This window comes from Somniosus microcephalus, chromosome 14 (genome assembly GCF_052327205.1).
Source record: "Somniosus microcephalus isolate GS21.2 chromosome 14, FLI_Smic_1.0, whole genome shotgun sequence".
NCBI classification, from domain to species: Eukaryota; Metazoa; Chordata; class Chondrichthyes; order Squaliformes; family Somniosidae; genus Somniosus; species Somniosus microcephalus.
In genome coordinates, this window is record NC_141000.1 from 72,269,679 (window position 1) to 72,294,831 (window position 25,153).

A 25,153-nucleotide genomic window follows, 5' to 3' on the forward strand; every position below is an offset into this window, starting at 1 on the left:
AGATACAAAGTCTGTATATTGTCATGGAAGGGGACTGTTACATTTTTGTCTTTACCTGTATTGGATTTTTAAATTTACAGTATTTTCTGTACCAGTGTAGCCTTCAGTCGCCTGAGGAAGAGAGTTTGAAGACCAAAACCTCAAACCCGGCATTAAGCTCATGGTCTACAGAGCAGCAGTGATATCCGCCCTGTTGTATGCCTCAGAGACATCGACCATGTACAGCAGGCACCTCAAAGCACTGGAGAGGTACCACCAACGCGGCCTCCGCAAGATCCTGCAAATCCATTGGCAGGATAGGCGCACTAACGTCAGTGTTCTCGCTCAGGCCAACATCCCCAGCATTGAAGCTTTGACCACACTCGATCAGCTCCGATGGACGGGTTACATTGTCCGCATGCCCGATACGAGACTCCCGAAACAAGCGCTCTACTCGGAGCTCCGGCACGGCAAGAGAGCCCCTGGTGGGCAGAGGAAACGCTTCAAGGACACCCTCAAAGCCTCCATGAAAAAGTGTAACATCCCCACTGACACCTGGGAATCCCTGGCCCAAGACCGCACAAAATAGAGAGAAGCATCCGGGAAGGCGCCGAACACCTCGAGTCTCTTCGCCGGGAGCAAGCGGAAGCCAAGCGCAAACAGCGCACGTCAACCCAAGCACCCCACCTGCCCCTTCAACCACCGTCTGCCCCACTTGTGGCACAGACTGTAGTTCCCGCATTGGACTCATCAGTCACCTGCAAACTCATTTTTAATGTGGAAGCAAGTCATCCTCGGTTCCGAGGGACTGCCTAAGATGATGATGATTTTCTGTAATGCTATGTTCATATAACAAGGCCACACAGTATCTTTTCCCAACATTCGGTCAGATTCTTGATTCTCATCCTAACAATACTGATTTGGGTATTAATTAATAAACAGAGAAGGGATCGTTGTGTACAATCTCAAACATTTCATTTCTATTGGGTTAAAATGATTCCTTTGCGTCACCCAAGTGGCCATGCATCTTCTATTGCATCCACTCGGAGAGGCTTAGCTAAGACCCACATATGGATGTTTTGTGTTCCTCACTAAAGGGAAGATATTTCAATCAGGGTGGTGACTCTGAGTGACATCTCAGCAGGCCAAACCCCCGACCAGAGAGACTGAAGACAGGTGTCGGAGAAGTGCATCTCTCTTTCTTTGTTTCTCTGACATACTTAAAGGCAAAGGATGGGTGAACATTAGTAACCTGTAATAGAAAACTAGGGATAGTTAGCTTTTAAATAGCTAGCTTGAAAGTGGGTCTAAGCTTGGGGCATCAGTAAGTTTGTGTCTTTGTTATTTTCTAAAATGAAGACAGCGTTCTAGTCATTCATACATTTTACCGTTTGCTTTTGTGCCTTGTCTCAATAGACTGATTTTCAGTCCACCTTCCACAAAGAGGAGGATGCATGTGACATCATGTGCAATATTTTAGGAGTCAGGTTTCTTATTATAATCCACACGTCATGCTATCATTTAAACAGATACTGGGAAGTAAAGGATGCACTCCAGATTGCAGGGGACACGATGTCCACTTATAGAAGTGACCGATGATGCTGAATCAGACAGAATATCTGGCGCAAAACCAAAGAGGAGAACGCTTCCTAGCTTTACATCAGAAAGAAGAGGTTGACAACATTTCAGGAAGATTATGAACATGCTTTTCCTGGGCAAGATAGAAATATCACCAAGATAAGTATCGGTAAGGGAGATCATTCAGTCCATCCAGCTCATTCGTCCATAGATAACTACAATTCCTAACGCCTCCCCCCCCCATCACAACATCTAACTGGCTCATGAACAGATCAAGAGTTTTTGAATCTACTGCTCTACTCAGAAAAAAATTCCAGGTATTAATCACTCTGTGAAAAATGCTTCCGGACTCGTCTTGAATTTGCCGTTAGCCAATTTGTACCTATGTCCCCTTGACCTGCGGTTGTGGTTTAACTTTAAGTAATACTCAGGATTAACCTTTTCTATTCCACTTAGTAGCTTATATATCTCTAGAAGATTCCATCTGAATCACCTCCTTTCAAGGCTGGCATCCAGGTTTTCTAAGCTTCCTTCATAATTCAGTCCTCTGACGCCACAGTCCTAGGACCATTTATTGCACCACTTCCAGGGCTTGGATGCTTTCTTTCTGCCTTGACCAGAATTGAACGCAGTATTCAAGGTGCAGACTGACAAGAGCACTATAAAGCTTCAATACGTTTCACTCAGACATGTACTGATCTGGCAATATAGCTCATCATTCTGTTTGTTTAGTTAATTGCTGCACTGCATTGACAAGGTGTGGTCAGTGATGAGTCTACTATCAGCTCCGGATCTCACTCAGCCTCTTTCCTAGCTAGTTCAGCACCATTCATTAAGTAAACATGTTCCACATTTTTTCTTCCAATGGGCAAGATCTTGCATTTATAAAAACATAAGACGTAGGAGCAGGAGGTCGTCATTTGGCCCCTCGAGCCTGCTCCGCCATTCAATACGATCATGGCTGATCTGATCTTGGCCTCAACTCCACTTCCCTGCCCTCTCCCCATAACCCTCGACTCCCTTACCTTTCAAAAATCTGTCTATCACCACCTTAAATATATTCAATGACCCAGCCTCCACAGCTCTCTGGGGAAGAGAATTACAAAGATATCTGTATTGAATTTCACCTGCCATAGTTCTTCCTACTTAATATATTGTCTATGTCCTCAGCTGCATCACATTGTGTTGCACCCCCCCCCCACCAACCAGTTTACTATGATCTGCAAATCTTACCAACTTACTTTGCATTTCTCAATCTAGACAATTTATGTAGATCAAAAACAGTGGAGGCCCCAGCACCAATTCCTGGGGCACTCTGCTCAGTACATCAAACCCATGAATTGTAAAAATGTTCTTTGGCAAAGTTCCCATTGACATTAAAATTGACACAAGGGAACGTGCCTCTGTAATAGCCAATTATCAGCATAACTGTAAGGAAATGGAACGACAAAAAAAATGAACAAAATTCTATCTGGACCAAGACATAACATTGCAGATATTCAAGGATGGTTCAAGGGGATTCTCTCCTCAAAATAAAGTGCAGCAAGAAATATATGTCGTACGACAGGTTAGACATGCACTATGCCCTGCTGTAGAAGCCCTTGGCCTAGTATTCATTAGATAGTTAAAAATATAAATGTACTTCGATATGATGTTTCTTAAGGTGAATACCATATTAAACTCAAGCATCATGCAAAGCCCTCTTCCTTGTCAACACTAAAAAGAACCTCTATTTCTCAGTGACAGAAAGTGAAACAAGAATTGACCTGGTTGGAAATTTTGATGTATGGGAAAGCCTACAGGCTGTTGTGCTGGAATAGTTGTAATCCTAAAGCCAAATGGTAAAGTTCAAATTTGTATTCCAGTTGTTCAAGTTAAACGAGTGTGCATTCACTGGAAAAAGTACATTGTGCCCTCATTTTGGTCAGACTCTAGCTGAACAAAGGAAGGCAAAAGTTTGTATTCAAAATTAGAGACTAATTCCAGATTCTTGCAAATTCTGCCAATAGAATCTGTTTTTATGATGACTTTTATCACACCCTTTGAGCTTTTCATTTCAATCTGGCTTATTTTTGGTATCTCTTTTGCTCCAGATCATTTCTAGAAGCTTGTCAATGTTGCACTAAGAGTTCCAAAGGGTTGCATGCATGATGGATGATATTCTAAAATACAAAAAGAAACCCAGTCATATCATGACTGATGTTTCAGATCTGTCTTGAAGAAACTGCATGAGGAAATAATTGCAATGAATGATATGCGTTAATTCTTAAAGGTCAAAATTAAATTTCAGTAGTTAAATCCACCTTTACAAGTTTATTTTCAATCCAAATTCACCCATGAAAGTGAGTGACCATCATATTTCCATAGCATGGTAAACCAGCTAGGCAACCTTTGATAGATGTCTAAAGCAAAAATTAAAAAATGATATGGAGTAGTGAGCTTTCTAAGAGATAAAGAACTAAGTAACATACGGATAGTATGTGATTCTGGGAGGAAAAACTTATGCCTCTGCCAATACATCTTTGTATAGGTAAGGGCCATTCTACCATAGAAGTACCATCAACGGCAATGACTTCCAGTAACATGTGCCTAAATGAGTACACAGAAGGAAAATGCACACAAACGCTTGTACGTGGAAGGGCTTTTATAAGCTTTATACTGGAAATAAGCCACTGATTATTTGGTTAGACCATAAAAATATTGACCAATTGCCTTCTAGTATGCAAAGGTTTTGTTTATATCTTTTGAGATTCTTATACATTATTAAAAGGCACTCATTGGATGATTCCTACATCAATTTTCTTTAAACTTTTGGATAGAATACACATAACATACCAAGGGATCCAGAAACAAGCTAGCAAAGCATATTGTGAAGGCATGAGCAACAAACCATCAAGAGCTATCCTAAGAAAGAAAGATACTGATTCCTTCTGTTTTGTCATACCGTCCTTCGGTGAAGGTCAGAAATGATATGTTGAAATTTACAAGTAGACAAATATCTCAATATATAGAAATCATCCTATTACCCAAAACGATGGCCCAGAATTTGCGGTTAGCGGTGAAACAAAGGCACTCACGCTGGCCTCAAAGAAAGCTGCCCAGAGATTTTGCAATCTCTGTGGTGGGAAGTTTGCCTTTTTCAACATTCAAGTGATTTCAGCACTCTGTAGTGGGAATCCCAAGATGTTGCTGTGACATCAACAAACTGTCTAAGCAGCCAATCACATTGCAGAATTCTCTCAGACAGGAAACGAAAAGCTGCTTTTATTCGTACTTAAATTTTTATTTTTTAATTTTTTTTATTTTTTTAAATACAGAGAGCGAAACAAAGATGAGGACTCGCACATGGGGATAAGATAGAACCTGAAATATCATGAACAAACCTTTTTTTTTTTAAATAATTTTTTTTTAATTGTAATTTTAAAAAATCATAATGGAGAAATTTGACACTCCACAAATATAAAAATTAGTTTTTCAGGGCCATAATGTTTGTTTAGCAGTCAATATGGTGTTAAAACCCAAGTTACACCCAATCCAAAAAACATAACATTTAATGGAGTATTTATCAGCGATGTTATCGCGGAAAAGTTTGTCGATTTCACAGATTGCCGGCTAAGCACGGGGGTCCTCAGCGTAGCCAGTGTCGGAGTAGTGAACAACTGACCTCAACTTTAGGATTTCCGTGTATAGATGCGCATGTGCTAAATCCTGAAGTTGCGGCCAGTTTCAGAGGGGTAATGACAGGGAACGCCGTTAGTTCACCGTTATTACCCACCGCAAATTCCGGGCCGATATCTCAAACAGCGGTGACACTTGAAGTTCATATTTGTCTGCCAGTGGGATGCCAGAATAAATAATTTCAGACAATGGACTACAGTTGTCACAGATGTATGTATTAAATTCAAAAGGAGTATGGTTTCACTCACCTTACAAGTGGCTCTAAATATTTAGAGTAATGGGGGAGCAAAGAGGGACATGAAAAACTATAAAGTACTAAATAAATTACAAGACCCATACTTACTTACTTGACATACTTTCCATTGCCAATGGCCAACAAGAATGTCCCAACAAAGTACAAGCACACCATTTATTTGAAAACAAATGATTTGCTAGGTTATGGTATTAGTAAACCGGACATAAAGATTAGACAAAAGATCCAAACAGCAATTTCTTCCATCTCTATCTCCCACCTCCCCCTCCAACCAATTGTATCATACATAGTAAGCAGATATAGTTGAGTATTTGATCAGAAGACTACATTTATTAAATAATCTTTCTCGTGGCAGAATACTTCTTTCCAGGTGATGCGCTATCAATTACTCATAAAAGACTGAGAGTTAGAAGAGTAACCAAAGGCTTTTTATTAACAACAGAATGGAGGTCTGCCTCGAGTGGTCGACCGGTCCAGGATACAAGGGCTGGGGAGCAGTCACCTTTATACTAGGACCTGTGGGAGGAGTCAGCCGAGGCATGTCCAGGCATGTACACAGTGGAATACAAACAGGACAAACAGGAATACAAACAGTGGTTTACCACATTCACCCCTTGTTTAAAATCGAGTCCGGCGGGGTGAAGTGTATTAAAAGTTAGTGTATTGGAGTCTCTCCGGAGGTCTTGTCTGCCGCTGTGATCTGCGTGGCGACGGCAGGGGTAGTGAAGTTTCCGGCGTCGAGTCCAGCGTAGGCTGTGGCACAGGCGTGTCGTCCTCGTAGATGTCGAGCGGGTCGCGGGGCCCAGGCCTGCCGTCTGCTGGGGCTGGATATCGGATCGTGGGGGGGGGGGGGGGTGGTAGTGGGTAGCTGCGGCCCCCGAGGGTGCAAGGTCTCTTATGGAGACTGTGTCCTCCCGCCCGTCCGGGTATGCGATGTAAGCATACTGGGGGTTGGCGTGGAGGAGGTCGACCCTCTCGACCAGGGGGTCCGTTTTATGGGTCCTCACGTGTCTTCTCAGTAGGACTGGCCCTGGGGACGTCAGCCATGGCGGTAGCGATGTCCCCGATGTGGACTTCCTTGGGAAGACAAACATTTTCTCATGAGGGGTGGCGTTAGTGGCAGTGCAGAGCAGTGACCGAATAGAGTGGAGCGCATCGGGGAGCACATCCTGCCAGCGGGAGGTTGGAAGGCCCCTAGACTTTAAGGCTAGCAGGACGGCCTTCCAAACTGTCGCATTTTCTCTTTCCACCTGTCCGTTCCCCCGGGGGTTGTAACTGGTGGTCCTGCTTGTGGCAATACCCCTAGTTAGCAGGTACTGACGGAGTTCGTCGCTCATAAACGATGAGCCCCGGTCGCTATGGATATAGCTGGGGAAGCCGAACAGGGTGAAGAGGTTGTTCAGACATTTAATGACCGTGGCACTGGTCATGTCCGGGCAGGGGAAGGCGAACGGGAAACGGGAGTACTCATCAATAATATTGAGGAAGTACACATTGCGGTCGGAGGAGGGGAGAGGCCCTTTAAAATCGACGCTCAGGCGCTCGAAGGGGCGAGTGGCTTTTATCAGGTGGGCCCTGTCTAGTCTATAAAAGTGCGGTTTGCACTCAGCGCAGACTTGGCAGTTCCTGGTCATGGTCCTGACCTCCTCAATAGAGTAAGGCAGGTTGCGGGCCTTGATGAAGTGGAAGAACCTGGTGACCCCCGGGTGGCAGAGGTCATTGTGGAGGACCCGTAGTCTATCGATCTGCGCGCTGGCGCAGGTGCCACGCGATAGCGCATCCGGGGGTTCATTTAGCTTCCCGGGCCGGTACAAGATCTCGTAGTTGTAGGTGGAAAGTTCGATTCTCCACCTCAAGATCTTGTCATTTTTGATTTTGCCCCTCTGCTTGTTGTTAAACATAAAAGCAACTGAACGCTGGTCAGTGAGCAGGGTAAATCGTTTTCCGGCCAGGTAGTGCCTCCAATGACGCACAGCCTCCACAATCGCCTGGGCCTCCTTCTCAACAGCGGAGTGTCTGGTCTCCGGGCCTTGGAGGGTTCGTGAAAAGAAGGCCACGGGTCTCCCCGCCTGATTGAGGGTAGCGGCCAGGGCAAAGTCAGACGCGTCGCTTTCCACCTGGAAGGGGATGGATTCGTCCACTGCGTGCATGGTGGCTTTGGCAATGTCCTCCTTGATACGGTGGAAGGCTAAGCGGACCTCTGCCGTCAAGGGAAAAGAGGTGGACTTGATCAGCGGACGGGCCTTGTCCGCATAGTAGGGGACCCACTGGGCGTAATAGGAGAAAAACCCTAGGCACCTCTTCAGGGCCTTGAGGCAGTGGAAGTTCCATAAGGGGACGCATCCGGTCGGGGTCGGGGCCGATGACTCCGTGTTCCACAACACAGCCAAGGATGGCGAGGCGGTTTGTGCGGAATATGCACTTCTCCTTGTTATATGTCAGGTTTAGGAGTTGGGCGGTGCGGAGGAATTTTTCGAGGTTTGCGTCATGGTCCTGCAAGTCACGGCCGCAGATGGTCACATTGTCCAGATATGGGAAAGTGGCCTGCAACGCATTTTGATCTACCATCCGGTCCATCTCCCTTTGGAAGACGGAGACCCCGTTGGTGACGCCAAAGGGAACCCTAAGGAAGTGATAGAGGCGGCCGTTTGCCTCAAAGGCAGTGTACTGGCGGTCCTCAGGGCGGATGGGGAGCTGGTGGTACGCTGATTTCAGGTCAATGGTCGAGAAGACGCGGTACTGCGCGATCTGGTTGACCATATCAGCTATACGGGGGAGTGGGTAGGCGTCCAGCAGGGTGTAGCGATTTATTGTCTGGCTGTAGTCGATGACCAGGCGCTGCTTCTCGCCGGTCTTAACGACCACAACCTGGGCTCGCCAGGGGCTGGTGCTGCCCTCAATAATCCCTTCTTTCAGGAGCCGCTCCACTTCGGTTTTAATGAAAACCCTGTCCCCGGCACTGTATCGCCTGCTCTTTGTGGCGATGGGCTTACAGTCGGGGGTGAGGTTAGCAAACAGTTGGGGGGGGGGGGGTGACTCTGAGTGTGGAGAGGTTGCACCTGGTGCGCGGCGGGCAGTTTGGAAGCTGCTGGCTGCGGACTGTGAGTGGGGGTAGGGGTCCACCGTACGCCATCGTAACACTTTTAAGGTGGCACTGAAAATCTAACCCCAGCAGGACGGCAGCGCAGAGGTCAGGCAGGACCAGAAGTTTAAAATGATCGTACACGGTCCCGTCTACTACGAGTGTCACCACGCAGTAGCCGCCGATGTCCGCCGACTGGGACTCGGAGGCCATAGAAATCCGCTGTTGCGCAGGCAGGACTGGGAGAGAGCAACGCCGCACCGTGTCGGGGTGGATGAAGCTCTCCGTGCTCCCAGAGTCAAAAAGGCAGATTGTATCGTGACCATTTACCTTAATGTCCATTGTGGAACTGGCCAGTTGGTGCGGTCTCGCTTGGTCCAGTGTAACGGATGCCAGCGTAGGGGTCGGTGTGTCGCTGCGGGTATCAGATGAGGCGGTGTCGGGGGCCTGCTGCGTCCCGGCTGTCATCCAAGATGGCGGCGTCCATGATCCCCATGTGGCTGGAGGCGTCCAAAATGGCTGCTGTACCGGTGATTCGCACATGGCCGGGGAGGTCCAAGATGGCGGCCCGCATGGCCCACACGCGGCGCTGCTGGGGTTCGGGGTGGCTTTGGCCCTGCAGACGCTAGCGTAGTGTCCCTTCTTCCCGCAGCCCGAGCAGATCGCGTTTTTCGCCGGGCAGCGCGCTCTGGGGTGTTTTGCCTGGCCACAGAAGTAGCATTTCTGGCCTTGGGGCACTGCTGTCTGGCCTTGGGACACTGCTGCGGTAGTTGGGCCGTTGTTGGGGTGTGGCTGGGGTGGCACGGCGCTATGAGGCGGTCCTACTGTGTCCCAGGCTGTCATTCCCCGCGGCGTCCACGGTGCAGAGGAGTAGGCATCCATGCCCTGGTAGGCTGCATCCAACGATAGTGCGAGTTCAGAGGCCTTGTTGAGGTCGAGGTTACTCTGCTCCAACAGTCGCTGTCGGGTGTAATTGGATCTGTGGCCCGCTACAAAAGCGTCCCGGATAAGTTCCTCTGTGTACACGGCGGCCTTTACATCCTTACAACCACAGGCCCGGCCAAGCACAGACAGTGCCTGAAGGTATTCCACGGTCGATTCCCCAGGTTGTTGTTTACGACTCCCCAGGAGGTGCCTGGCGTACACTTCGTTCACTGGGCGCGTGTACTGGTCCTTGAGGAGCTTGATAGCGTCCGCGTACGAGGTCGCGTCTTGGATGACCGAGTACACTCGGTGGTTCACTTTGGAGGTCAGGACATCCAGTTTGTCCTCGTCCGATTTGATTGCTTCGGAGGCGGTCAGGAATTTTTCGAAACACTTAAGCCAGTGAGTAAACTTGGTGGATGAGTCCGCCTCCCGATGATCTAAGTCCAGGCATGCTGGTGTGAGGATCTTCTCCATTATAAAAATGTTGTTAATAAAATTGATGCGCTATCAATTACTCATAAAAGACTGAGAGTTAGAAGAGTAACCAAAGGCTTTTATTAACAACAGAATGGAGGTCTGCCTCGAGTGGTCGACCGGTCCAGGATACAAGGGCTGGGGAGCAGTCACCTTTATACTAGGACCTGTGGGAGGAGTCAGCCGAGGCATGTCCAGGCATGTACACAGTGGAATACAAACAGGACAAACAGGAATACAAACAGTGGTTTACCACACCAGGATCATCTGAATTAGTAAAAGTGGCAAATATATTTCTTATAAGCTCTAAAACATCATTGAATTTGAAGATAATGTGTAGTCATATGGACAGGCCATTACCCCCTCCCCATCCTCTGTTTTGGACCATCAGACAGCCAGATGCAAGACGACAGCTATGATATTAAAATCATTCTCCAGAATGGATGTACACGGAAATTGAATGATAGGCGGTTTCAAATTAGCATGTGCCAGAAAAGGCAAAGGAATTCAGAGGCATGTTACCAGCTAGGAGAAGGGGAAGATCTGAAATGAATAATTTACCCAATCCGTTATGACCAAAATAGTCATCATTGATCGCAGCCACGTTGTCCCAATTCTTTGAATGAGGTTCTCCCTTTTATTGTCCTTAACTAGCAAATTCTAATGAGGTTTACATAGAAAACATAGAAGATAGGAGCAGGAGTACGCCATTTGGCCCCTCGAGCCTGCTCCGCCATTCAATGAGATCATGGCTGATCATCCAAATTCAGTACCCTGTTCCTGCCTTCTCTCCATATCCCTTGATCCCTTTAGCCTTAATATATCCAACTCCTTCTTGAATATATTTAATGAATTGGCCTCTACTGCCTTCTTTGGCAGAGAATTCCACAGGTTCACCACTCTCTGGGTGAAAAAATTCCTCCTCATCTCTGTCCTAAATGGCTTACCCCTTATCCTTAGACTGCGACCCCTGGTTCTGGACTCCCCGACCATCGGGAACATCCTTCCAGCATCTAGTCTGTCTAGTCCTGTTAGAATTTTATAAGTTTCGATGAGATCCCCTCTCATTCTTCTAAACTCCAGCGAGTACAAGCCCAATCGACCCAATCTCTCCTCATACGTCATTCCTGCCATCCCAGGTATCAGCCTGGTGAATCTTCGCTGCACTCCTTCCATGGCAAGGACATCCTTCCTCAGATAAGGCGACCAAAACTGCACACAATACTCAAGGTGTGGCCTCACCAAGGCCCTGTACAACTGCAGCAAGACATCCTTGTTCCTGTACTCAAACCCTCTCACTACAAAGGCCAACATACCATTTGCCTTCTTAACCGCCTGCTGCACCTGCATGCTTACTTTCAGTGACTGGTGCACAAGGACGCCCAGGTCTCGTTGCACATCCCCTTCTCCCAATCTATTGCCATTTAGATAATAATCTGCCTTCCTGTTTTTGACACCAAAGTGGATAACCTCGCATTTATCCACGTTATATTGCATTTGCCATGCTTCTGCCCGATCACCCAACCTGTCCAAATCATCCTGGAGTTTCTCGGCATCCTCCTCACAGCACACATGCCCACCCAGCTTTGTGTCATCTGCAAACTTGGAGATATTACATCTAGTTCCCTCGTCTAGATCATTAATATATATTGTGAATAGCTGGGGTCCAAGGAACGATCCCTGCGGTACCCCACTAGTCACTGCCTGCCACTCGGAAAAAGACCCGTTTATTCCCACTCTTTGCTTTCTGTCTGCCAACCAGTTCTCTATCCAAGTCAATACCTTGCCCCCAATCCCATGTGCCTTAATTTTACACGCTAATCTCTTATGCGGGACCTTATCGAAAGCCTTTTGAAAATCCAAATACACCACATCCACTGGTTCTCCCATATCTATTTTACCAGTTATATCCTCAAAAAATTCCAGTAGATTAGTCAAGCACGATTTACCTTTTGTAAATCCATGTTTTTGGGTATCTGTCATGTAAAAATTGCAACGTTACTTCCCACTAGTTTATTTCCTCTAGCAGAAGCTAATTTATCACAGTTGTCAACTGCCACTCATTTCTTAGAAGTTCATTACCTATGAACTTCACTGTACGTGCCGACTCTCAGCTAGTCAATTACACTTTTTTGGCTATTGCTGCAACTCATCCTCTTTCTCTCAACAAAGAATCATTTTGCAATTTCCCAAGCCAAGCACCATTTCCTAATCGACAAGATGAGCAAGATATCTAGTCCCAGACTTCTGCCAAAGCCATTCGTGAATTGGCCGAGGTGATTCACTCTCTGATCCCTTCACATCTTCCTATGGGGAAGTACCTTACCTTTGCTCTGCATGGTTGAGATCAGTAATTCACTACATGGTGAATAATTTGTTACGGTGGCTCCTGTGCTGGAAGTTCCTTAATTAAGCTCTTCTCCTTTGCAACTCAATCCATGGCCATCAATTGCCATCCTTTGACTTTTTCTCCTCAAACTCCTCGCTTCCTCTGCTTAAGATCCCCAGGTCCCAACAGTGGGTGAATTTTATCCTAAACTACAAATTTATGTGAGTGTGATGGAATACTCTCCACTTGCCTGGATCAGTGCAGCTCCAATAACACTCAAGAAGCTCGACACCATCCAGGACAAAGCAGCCCACTTGATTGGCACCCCATCCACCACCTTAAACATTCACTCCCTCCACCACTGGCGTACCGTGGCTGCAGTGTGTACCATCTACAAGATGCACTGCAGCAACTCGCCAAAGCTTCTTCGGCAGCACCTCCCAAACCCGCGACCTCTTCCACCTAGAAAGACAAGGGCAGCAAGCGCATGGGACCACCACCACGGGACCACCACCACCTCCATGTTCCCCTCCAAGTCACACACCATCCTGACTTAGAAGTATATCGTCGATCCTTCATCATCGCTGGGTCAAAATCCTGGAACTCCCTATGTAACAGCACTGTGGGAGTACCTTCACCACATGGATTGCAGCGGTTCAAGAAGGCGGCTCACCACCACCTTCTCAAGGGCAATTAGGGATGGGCAATAAATGCTGGCCTTGCCAGCGACGCCCACACCCCATAAACTAATAAAAAAATTTTTTTTAAAGCTACCTGTACAGAGAATATTGCATTGCCCATCCCTCGCACCCGATTGTTCTGTGTTTTTACTGTATTCTTTTCAACGGCTGGCACTCTGCTCAAATTTTGACTTCCCGGACTCCTGGATTCCTCCATCACCTGGATTATGCTACTCTGCTGGACTACCACAACAACAACTTGCATTTATATAGCACCTTTAACGTAGTAAAACGTCCAATGGCGCTTCACAGGAGTGTTAGCAAACAAAATTTGACACCGAGCCATATAAAAAGAGATATTAGGACAGGCGATCAAAAGTTTGGTCAAAGAAGTAGTTTTTAAGGAGCGTCTTAAAAGGAGGAGAGAGAAGTAGAGGCGCGGAGAGGTTCAATGAGGGTATTCCATAACTTAGGGCCTAAGTAGCTGACGGCACGGCTTGCAATGGTGGAGCGATGAAAATCAAGGATGCACAAGAGGCCAGAATTGAAGGAGTGCAGTATCTTGGAGCGTTGTAGGGCTGCAGGGCTGCAGGATGTTACAGAAATGGGAAGGAGCGAGGCCCTAGAGGGATTTGAAAACAAGAATGAGAATTTTAAAATTGAGGCGATGCTGGACCGGGAGCCAGCAAGCACAGGGATGATGGGTGAATGGGACTTGGTTTGAGTTAGGATACAGGCAGCAGAGTTTTGGGTGAGCTCAAGTTTACAGAGGGTGCAAGATGGGAGGCAGAGCAGGAGAGCATTGGAATTGTCGAGTCTAGAGGTAACCAAGGCACGGATGAGGGTTTCATCAGATGATGAGCTGAGGCAGGGCTGAGAGGGGCGATATTACGGAGGTGCAAGTAGGCGGTCTTACACTGCAAGATTCGGGTGCTGTGACTTGGTTCTGCTACTTGGTTGCTTCAGGTGTTACGGCAACCTTTTCTAGTCTACAGCCCATCCTCCGCCTATTGCTGACCCACTTTGGGACGTTTTTCTACAGTAAAGGTGCTATATAAATGTAAGTTGCTGTTGCAATGTATGTCAGTACCATGACACCAAGTGATATTCCAAGTCTCAATTTAATTTCAAACTCACCAAGAAATAAAAGTTCTGACAAAAGGTCATCGACCTGAACTGTTAACTCGGTTTCTCTCTCCACAGATGCTGTTTGAGCTGCTGAGTATTTCCAGCATTTTCTGTTTTTATTTCAGATTTCCAGCATCTGCAGTATTTTGTTTTTGAAGAAATAAAAGTAACTGCTCTTACCTCCAGCAACAAGCCCAGATTCTCCTAATTGAATGGCCACTCCAAACCCACCGAGTTTCACAGGTGCTGAATTTTCCTTTGAAGCAAGTAACACACAGTGTGGCTGTATAAGGAAAAAAAAATTGAACAGTTTGTGTAAAAATAAAACTGCTATTGACAAACAGCTCATCTTTTGACATTTATTAGTACAAAAAGACTAAGGTTTTGGATTTTGTACTGGTAATTAACAAGTAAACACTACTGATTGACCAAACAATTAAGAACTTTAGAGGTTGTGTTAGGTTAACGAGGGTGGTGTGATAAAAAGTGTGAAAAACAAGTTTGTTGATGTGATAAAATGTGAAAAACAAGTCAAAAACTAATAATATAACGTGCAGAAGTCACCGAGCAAATGATTAAATGGAAGTTTCACAAGGGAACTAAGGAGCGCAACTCATGGATAGAGACCCCTAACATGGGCAATGTGATAGCATTAACAAAGAGTGTGACTAGCACGTGATATTTTGTAATAGCTTGCATAAGCAATAACAAATGTATATAAGTAAATGAAATGAGAGAGATCGCCAAGTCCCAGTTGAAGCTGTCAAGTGAGAGTCTTCCCCTGCATTTGCTTGAATAAAGATCGTTGTGAACCTATCTACCATCGTCTGTCTTGACTGAGAGGGAGGAAATCGGAATCCCCTCTAACAGATTTGCAACTTTGTTGTTTCATTACTTCGAAAATCTAAAAAGTTGATTTTTAATTCAATATTACTACAGCCAAATTTCACACAGTTAGAAGAGTAGCCAAAAAATCTTAAATTACAAACGATGACGTCTGTATACATAGTGGTACCACTCATTCCACCAGTTTTGTTGCATTTTATATACTAATAAAACTGTGAGTCAGAGTTAGTCTAGGAGCACACGTTGTGTAGAACTTCTTCAGTAGTGATACCATGGAATCCAGCATCATAAATTAGGATTCTTTCACTTATCCCTCTATTCCCATCTGTTGTGCTTCAGTGGTGTCACTGAAAAGTTGATTCTACACACAGCATCAGGTCTTGGGAACATAGGAATACAGAGACAAATCAATAGGTGTACAAGAATCTCTCAATAATATGTATGATTATGTGACATGTAAGCAAATATATAGTTCAGAGGAATAAACAAAGATAAGGCCCTAAAATGGCATTATTCTCAAGTATATCCAATATGTAATTAAAAGATTTAAAATACAAGCATGCGAAAACCTGGTCCCCCAATGAGGGCGTAGGCATGAAAACATCCATTCCTAAACCTCTTCGCCCATTATCATTAAAAATGCTGAAAAGCAGAGTGCTGGAAGCCAAGCCAGCAATGCAGTATCATGTTTCTGAGCTGCTCATGCTGGCTTTGCAGCAAAACTTTTTTTTGTTTTGTTTACATGTCAAAAAAAAATGACACATAGGCATATATTTTACAGACCAAGGCTCGAGTCTAAGGCTTTTGCAGGGTCGTATCTTGGAATATCCCTTTAATTTGAAATAGTTCCCTGTTTGGGTGATCTGGTAAAAAATACCTTAAACATAACAAGTACAAAACATCAATTCTGATACAAGAAAAGGGAAGTAGCATCTCAGTCAAAATATGCAACAACACAGAAGAATTTCATAATAAGGTACTGGTTCGGTTCCAACCGTGAATTTAGACAAAAAGAAAATACTGCAGATGCTGGAAATCTGAAATAAAAACAGAAAATGCTGGAGATACTCAGCAGGTCAGGCAGCATTTGTGAAGAGAGAAAGAGAGTTAACGTTTCAGGTCGATGACCTTTCATCAGAACTGGAAAAAAGCAGGAAATGGAACAAACTTTTAAGCAAGTGTAGGGGCTGGGAAATGGGGGAGGGGATGAAAGAACTAAAGGGCAGGTCTGTGATAGGATAGAAGGCAGGTGAGGTTAAGAGACATTAAGAGATATTCAAGGCAAAAGGAGATGGTAATGGGACAGGTTAAGAAACAAAGGATGGCTCTAGATGAAGTGTAAATTGCGCTGGCAGAATGAAAGACAGCTGCCATGTGGGAGAACAGAAGGCACAAACAAAAAGTGTGAATAAAAAATATATATATGATTGGGGCCAGGTTATGATCTGAAATTGTTGAACTCTTTATGTTGAGTCCAGAAGGCTGTAAAGTGCCTAATCGAAAGATGAGGTGCTGTTCCTCACGCTTACGCTGAGCTTCCGTGGAACAGTGCAAGAGGCCGAGGACGGTGAAGCCTGAGTGGGAGTGGAGCGGTGAATTAAAGTGACAGGCGAACGGAAGCTCGGGGTCCCCCTTACGGACTGAACGGAGGTGTGCCGCAAAGCGGTCACCCAATCTGTGTTTGGTCTCCCCAATGTAGAGGAGACCACATCGTGAGCAGCGAATACAGTATACTAAATTGCAAGAAGTACAAGTAAATCGCTGTTTCACCTGGAAGGGGTGTTTGGGGCCCTGGACAGTGGGAAGGGGGGGGGGAGGTGTAAGGGCATGTGTTGCATCTCCTGCGTGTACACAGGAAGGTGCCGGGCGAAGGGGAAGGAAGGGGTGATAGAGGAGTGGACTAGGGTGTCGCGGAGGGAGCGGTCCCTATGGAATGCTGCAAGGGGAGCTGAGGGTAAGATGCGTTTGATGGTGGGATCACGCTGGAGGTGGCGGAAATGGTGGAGGATGATCCGTTGAATATGGAGGCTGGTGGGGTGAAAGGTGAGGACAAGGGGAACTCTATCGTGGTTCCGGGAGGGAGGGGCAGGGGTGAGGGCAGAAGTGCGGGAGATAGAACGGACACGGTCAAGGGCCGTGTCAACCACTGTAGAGGGGAATCCTCGGTTGAGGAAAAAGGAAGACATGTCGGAAGCACTGGTGTGGAAGGTGGCATCGTCAGAGCAGATGCGGCGGAGATGGAGAAACTGGGAGAATGGAATAGAGTCCTTACAGGAGGCGGGGTGGGAGGACGTGTAGTCCAGGTAGCTGTGGGAGTCAGTGGGCTTGTAGTGAATGTTTGTCAATAACCTATCCCCAGAGATGGAGTTGGAGAAGTCGAGGAAGGGAAGGGAAGAGCTGGAGATGGATCATGTGAAGGTGAGGGAAGGGTGGAAATTGGAAGCAAAGTGAATGAAATTATCTACTTCAGGGCGAGAGCAGGAAACGGCACCGATACAGTCATCAATGTACCGGAAAAAGAGGTGAGGGAGGGGACCCGAGTAGGACTGGAACAAAGAGTGTTCCACATATCCCATGAAAAGGCAGGTATAGCTGAATTTAGACATCCTGCCCTGAATTGTACAACAGGCAAATTCATTACAAAGATCAAATGGATCAATACCAAACTGGAATGTAGTGAGAGCTTAAATTTACCAAGACAGTTCAGAACTTTACACATTACAACCATGTGCATGGTGAGTGATATGCAGTAATTAAACTAATAAAAATACTAGACTGTGGTACTTGTGCTGCTGCTGGACTGACTATCCTTTGGCTTATTGAAAAACTAAGTTGCAGTAGTTTAAGGACCATTGAACTCTTTCAGCTTGATATACACTCTTATAATAGCTGAAAGAGCTCCATATACTGTATTTGAAATATATCTAACCCACAGGTTGCTGTCATTTCCGCAAAGAATCTTTCGAGAGCAATTTTTAAAAAAAAGTTGGATAATACTGTAAATTAACAAATTGGCTGCAGATTCCTTGGATTACATTTTATAAGCAAAAATTTATGAAATCTCATAACATGATGAACATTCAGTAAAAAAGTATTCAAATGGGTTTGTTGAGCTGCTTATGGCATTAACCACACTCATCAGTTCCCCAGTCACAAGTGCAAAAAAACCCAGTCATTTGCAAACAGCTCTAACTTGTGTCAGTCTGCAAAACATATAGAATCATACAGCACAGAAGGAGGCCATTCAGCCCATTGTGTCTGTGCCGACTCTTTGAAAAATAAGTCCCACTCCCCTAATTCCCCAAAACCCTATACATTTCTCCTTTTCAAGTATACATCCAATTCTCTTTTGAAAGTTACTAATCTGCTTCCACTCCCTTTTCAGACAATGCATTCCAGATCATAAATCACTGTGTAAAGGAAATGTCTCATTTCCCCATTGGATATTTTGGCAATGATCTTCAATCTGTGCCCTCTGGTTACTGACCCTCCTGCCAGTGGAGAGAGTTTTTTTCCCGATTTACTCGATCAAAACCCCATATAATTTTGAACACTTGCATTAAATCTCCCCTCAACTTTCTTTGCTCCAAGGAGAAAAATCACAGCTTCTCTAGTCTCTCCACAGAACTGAAGTCCCTCATCCCTGGTACCATCCTGGTAAATCTCCTCTGCACCCTCGCCAAGACCTTAACATCCTTCCAAAAATGTGGTGCCCAGAATTGGACACAATACTCTTAACTGAGGCCTAACCAGAGATTTAAAAGGTTTACCATAACTTCTGCAACTGTTTCTTCTTTTCATTTATAGCTAGCTGCCTCAAAACTTACAAGTAAAAAGTATATTGAGGAAAAAATATATGTAAACCTTTCCAATCTGTTTTCCTGGGAGAATTACATACAGGATGCCCATGAAGCAATTAGGAAGGCAAATGGCATGTTGGCCTTTATTGCTAGAGGGCTGGAGTACAAGAGTAAGGAAGTCTTGCTGCAGTTGTACAGGGCTCTGGTGAGACCACACCTGGAGTACTGTGTACAGTTTTGGTCTCCTTATTTAAGGAAGGATATACTTGCCTTAGAGGCGGTGCAACAAGGGTTTACTAGATTGATTCCTGGGATGAGAGGGTTGTCCTATGAGGAGAGATTGAGTAAATTGTGCCTATACGCTCTGGAGTTTAGAAGAATGAGAGGTGATCTCATTGAAACATAAAAGATTCTGAGGGAGATTGACAGGATAAATGCTGAGAGATTGTTTCCCCTGGCTGGAGAGTCTAGAACTAGGGGGGGGGGGGGCGCATAGTCTCAGGATAAGGGGCCGGCCTTTTAAGACCGAGATGAGGAGAATTTTTGGAATTCTCTACCCCAGAGTGCTGTGGATGCTCAGTCGCTGCATATATTAAAGGCGGAGATAGATAGATTTTTGGACTCCAGAGGAATCAAGAGATAAGTGGCAGGTAACATTCGCGCCTCAGAAGTGCCAGGTAATGACTATCTCCAACAAGCTAGAGTCTAACCACCTCCCCTTGACATTCAATGGCATTACCATCGCTGAATCCCCCACCATCAACATCCTGGGGGTCACCATTAACCAGAAACTTAACTGGACCAGCCACATAAATACTGTGGCAATAAGAGATCAGAAGCTTGGCATTCTGCGGCGAGTGTCTCACCTCCTGACTCCCCAAAGCCTTTCCACCATCTACAAGGCACATGTAAGGAGTGTGATGGAATACTCTTCACTTGCCTGGATGAGTGCAGCTCCAACAACACTCAAGAAGCTCGACACCATCCAGGACAAAGCAGCCCGCTTGATTGGCACCCCATCCGCCACCTTAAACATTCACTCCCTCCACCACCGGCGTACCGTGGCTGCAGTGTGTACCATCTACAAGATGCACTGCAGCAACTTGCCAAAGCTTCTTCGGCAGCACTTCCCAAACCCGCGACCTCTTCCACCTAGAAGGACAAGAGCAGCAGGTGCATGGGAACACCACCTCCTCCAAGATCCCCTCCAAGTCACACACCATCCCGGCTTAGAAGTATATTGCCGATCCTTCGTCGTCGCTGGGTCAAAATCCTGGAACTCCCTACCTAACAGCACTGTGGGAGTACCATCACCACACGGACTGCAGCGGTTCAAGGCAGCGGCTCACCACCACCTTCTCAAGGGCAACTAGGGATGGGCAATAAATGCTGGCATTGCCAGCGACGCCCTAATTCCATAAACTAATTAAAAAAAATATGGGGATAGGGTAGGAAAGTGGAGTTGAGGTTGAAGATCTGCCATGATCTTACTGAATGGCGGAGCAGGCTCGAGGGGCCGTATGGCCTATTCCTGCTCCTAATTCTTATGTTATGAAAATGGATGATAAAGGTCTGTGTACATTCTTCTGACTTTTTGACCACAATGGGAAGTTAGTAATGCCCATTTAGCTTTGTTCCCATCTCCAGGACATGTACACTTCAGATGCATTGTAAGCAGACCATCATGGCCATCAGAAAATCAGACTACTAGTCTGCTAAAGTCCCAGAGAAATGTGGACATGTAACCCAAAAGAAATTGTGTGCAGCCTTGTTCTCTTCTTGACCACCAAAAATATCTAAATAATAATTCTTTTGACTAATCAGTGAAAGCATCCATAGCTGCTACGCCACTGTGAAAATTGGATAGTTTGGACTTTTAAGGTATGCTTAATGTGTTTCTAAATTTTTAATTGTCCATTAGCTTTCCAGTTACTGATGCAAGAAGTCTGCAGAGATATGGAAGCACATTAAGTTATTTGGTATGGTAACGATAACATGGTGTTGTGGGTACACACAAAAAAGACCAAAAGACAATCATGCCACGCAGCTGTAGCAGAATATAGGTCATTTGAAATGAGCAAACCCAAAATCATGGCTAATTGGGTACTGGAAGGCTGTCGAGTTCTGTAGAACTGTATTGCATTGCTTTCAGGATTGGCGGGGCAAGGGATGAAAAAAAAAAATAGTACCAGAATTACTGGCAGGCCAGTAATTGCTAAGTCAACTGATAAACAGGTAAAGTTACTACAACCACTTCAGCCAGTGTGTGTGCAGGATAATGTTTGCAAGTTTAAACAGCATTTTATTAACATGGAAAAAGGTAAAATTATAGCAATGCCATATGAACACAATTTAGCCCATGAAGCTGGTCTCTTTCACAGACCAAATGCATCTGTGTAACAATGGACTGTTGACTTTTTTATAACTTCCTTAGGGAAAGTTCTGCAGGGCAAGTTTCACTGGTCCCTGAGATAATGGAGCTGAACTCCAGAATACCTACCTAAACTTACAACCATATTCATCTTTGTCCAGTTAATTTGCAAAACTTAACACTCCCATGGTTCGAGCAAATGAGGTGCAGTCAAGCTGTCAAAATTCCTACCTTCAATAATTTAAGTCGTCGTCGTACGTGTCTTCACACTGTTCCCTTTGGGGAACTGTATGAAGTGGTGGAAGGATTTCTGGCTGCGATTAACGCTCCTTCCCTGACCGTAACCATCTTCGTACCAGCCATTAGGGTGGTTAGTCCTATGGCGGGAGGGTTTTATGGGCTCCCACAACCCATACGAGGGGGGGGGGGGCACCCACACCCACGGACGCAAGTATCCCGCTGGATGTTAACCCAGAATTTAGAGCCGGAGCTCCGACTCCACTTGCCGGGACTGTCTGGAGCGGGGTTTGAAACCCTACGCCTTTCTGGCCCAGCGGCGGGGATGCTACCGCTACGCCAAAGGCCCACTCCAATAATTTAAGTGAAATTAGCAGACATAAATTAGTCTCCATGTTCCATAAATTGTGATTTTTAAAATTTATATTTAATATACATAATCTTCCATCCAATTACAAAATAGGTATTTATTCATCTTTTTATGGGTTTGTTATTCTTTTTAAAGTATGTTTAGTTACAGGCATGCAAGTCAGAATGTGTTACAACCATAACACTGTTGCCCCACCCCCTCATTTTCCTCTGCAAATTTCTCCTGAAATCATTCAGTTCTTGTAGTGTTATAGCCCTGCAGGAGCCAGCTGTGCTCTGGTACCTTGCCCAAATGGCCCTTATTCATGTGTTGAGCCTCAACAGTGAGCACCACTGGGGATCACAACAATGAGCCCAATACTGTCCTCACTCAACATCAACACAGATGCACGTTCACCAGAATTACTAGATAACCATTAACTTGGACAATTTTCTCCTCCCTAACCCAGAGGCACTGAGGCCAATTGGAGTGCCCCTGCCACCAACGTTCCTGCGAAGCTGCTCGGCCGCGCAGCTGTCTGGAGGTCCCGCGCAGGCCACTCACCGGCTTCTCCACGGGAGATTTAGTGCATGTGCGAAATTTTGAATGGGCCGCACAGCCCGTTAAAGGGACTGCGCACCCAAAAAAAAATAATTAGGGGGAACATTGGCCACCATCCTGGCTGAAATCAGTTAATTTAGCAGAAACCAGGAATTAAGTCTGGAATCTTCCTGATCTGCATGGCTCAGTTATTCAGTGGATAAACCTGCTCAGTCATTGGGGATAAATAAACGAGCAACATGTTTATACAACTTAATTTTCTTGTATCTCATTGTATTCTCAATTATATATAACTTTACAACAGTATGGTCAATATCAAGGATATTGCTCCAGTTTGATTCAGTGCAAACTTGTCCTTGATCTTTGCACAGATTAAATTTCCCATGCTTTTTTTTGTTGCCAACTTCTGAGAATTAGTTCTATGATGGTTCTGGCTTGGGTGTTTTCTTTTTGTCACTGTGGTTATGGTTAGCTACTCTGGCCAAATATTTTTCCTAGGCTCCCAAACCCTGCCAATTATGTTGGGAGATTTTAACAGCCACCACATCACCTGGGGATACAGAGAGTCAGATCAAAATGGAGTTGAGTTTTTGGCCTGGGCCTTGCTCCATGACTTTCACCTCATCCATGGGCCAAAGCAACAGGGTATTTTTCATTCTGTCAGCTGGAAGCAAGGCAACTCTCCTGACCTCACCTGGATAGGTAAGGGTGGAACCAAGTGAGGGCAATCCCACTGAGCTGGTCAGCAGAGGAGAGGCTTTGAAGGTGGATGGCATGGTCAAACATGTCAGAGTACTGGGAAAGATAATGCACCACGATCACAGTCACAGAGAATTTGTTTTGTGCGCTTGGGTAAAGCAGTTTTGGTGCTGTGGAAGGGGTGGAAACCTGATTCACTTTGCAATTACAGTGAGGGAGTACCATATTGTCTGCAGTATCATACTTTGGATAAAATATTAAGCAATTCTGGTAATCCAGGTGAATGTTAAAGATCCAAACCTTAATCATATACACTACTATATTTTTGGGGTTATTAAAGCTGAATTAATTGTTATATCCAACAATGCATTTATCTATTACGTTGTCTATACACTACCAACTCAAATTCATAAGAACGTTATCACGCAGAAGAATTTTACCACTTAATAAACCACGTCCAGGGGAAAAGGAAACAGATGCAAATAGCAAAATGTACAGCGTCAGCAGAACTACCACAGTGGAAAGGAAATCCACAAACATTAAAACTACTAGAAGTGAAAGAGGAATAGATTTCAGTTAAGTTTCTCTAGATCAAGAAGCCCTTGAACACTGGGCATCTCCTCACTAAAAGCTAAATTCAGGATCCTTGAGTACTGAAAAAAAGTTAATTAATTCGATAAGTAGCACCGTGTCCATTTATGCACAACATCCAGACATCTTCACAGGTATGTGATTAACTTTATTTATGCAAATGCTTTGACCTGTAGAACTTTGAAGATTCTCCATAAATTTACATGTTTCTTGACTGTTTACCATATGGAAACAAAGATATCGACTGCATTAAAAAAAATGCAACATGTATTTTTTTTTAAAAACCTAGCTTATACCAAACAATCAAAGGGAAATGGTTGTAAATGAATGAATTTATGAGAAACAACTGAACTTTCAGTGGTATTTGGAAATGGGGGGGGGGGGGGGGGGGGGGAGGGAGAGTTGGGGGGAGAAATGGAGGAGGGTGCACAGATAATGATAATTGGCTGGGGAAACCCCTTCTCCAATTGCTCATACAGAACCTATGTAGCATTTGGTTTGAAAGTCTGCCACATTTTGGGAAAATTAACATTTCACACATATGCAACAGTGTACAAACACCGAAGAAAGTCAAAGTGCATTTTAACAAGTAGTATCAGTAAAATTACAACATTGCATAGCAGGGGGGGGGGGGAATGGGAAGAGAGGAAATCACTAGACACCCGACCCATCCCTTCAAGAATTCTGCACTGGTAGAAGATTTGTACATGATGTTAAACTTTTCTTTGGCAGATGATCCAGCATTCTTCCTTATCCATTGCAACTTCATGTACAAAGAAATAATTAATTTGCTTTAATATAGCGCTTTTTCAGTTCTCAGGACGTCACAAAACACCTCACAGCGAATTAATTTATTTTTGAAGTGTATAAACTGTTATTTTTAGGAGGCAAATGCAGCAGCCAATTTGTAATGGTCAGCGGTGGTTCAGTAGCACTCGCGCCTCTAAGTCAGAAGGTTGTGGGTTCAAGTCCCACTCCTGAGAGTTGAGCACAAAAATCTAGGCTGACGCCCCAGTGCAGTATTGTTGGAGGTGCCGTCTCAGATGCACTATTTCGAAGATGAGCAGGGGAGTTTGCCCCGGTGTCCTTGCCAATATTTATCCCTCAATCAACATCACAAAAAACAGATTATCTGGTCATTATCACTGCTGTTTGTGGAGTTTGCTGTGTGCAAATTGGCTGCCGTGTTTCCTACATTACAACAGTGACTACACTTCAAAAAGTACTTAATTGGTTGTAAAGCGCTTTGGGATGTCCTGTGGTCATGAAAGGCGCTGTACAAGTCTTTCTTTTTACATATCAAGGTCCCACAAAAAAGAGATAAATGACCTATTAATTGTTTTAATGGTGTTGGTTCGGGGATGCAGAGGACACTGGGCAAGCTCTCTGATCTTCTTGAAATAGTGTCATGGGATATCTTATGCTATCCTGAACAGACAGACTGGTCCTCGGTTTAACAGTTCATCCGAAAGATGGCATCTTCAACAATGCAGCGCTCCCTCAGTACTGCACTGAAGTGCCAGCCTCGAATATTTGCTCAAATCTTGGAGTGCGACTTGAACCCACAAGAGATGAGTGTGCTACCACTGAG

At 45.1% G+C, this 25,153-nt stretch overlaps 2 protein-coding genes across 17 annotated transcripts in view; one reads left to right on the forward strand and one right to left on the reverse strand.

Moving 5' to 3' along the window:
* Nucleotides 1-25,153, reverse strand: part of caska (calcium/calmodulin-dependent serine protein kinase a) — a 540,018-nt gene that overhangs the window by 247,848 nt on the left and 267,017 nt on the right. For all 16 annotated transcript variants that reach the window (XM_086006664.1, XM_086006672.1, XM_086006668.1 and 13 more), the window contains one exon: nucleotides 14,289-14,391. In XM_086006664.1, the coding sequence (XP_085862790.1) occupies nucleotides 14,289-14,391 (103 nt within the window). The remainder of the gene's footprint in view (nucleotides 1-14,288; nucleotides 14,392-25,153) is intronic.
* Nucleotides 23,504-25,153, forward strand: part of gpr34b (G protein-coupled receptor 34b) — an 18,874-nt gene continuing 17,224 nt past the window's right edge. Inside the window, exon 1 of the mRNA XM_086006662.1 lies at nucleotides 23,504-23,696. The gene's annotated coding sequence lies outside the window, so the exon portion shown is untranslated. The remainder of the gene's footprint in view (nucleotides 23,697-25,153) is intronic.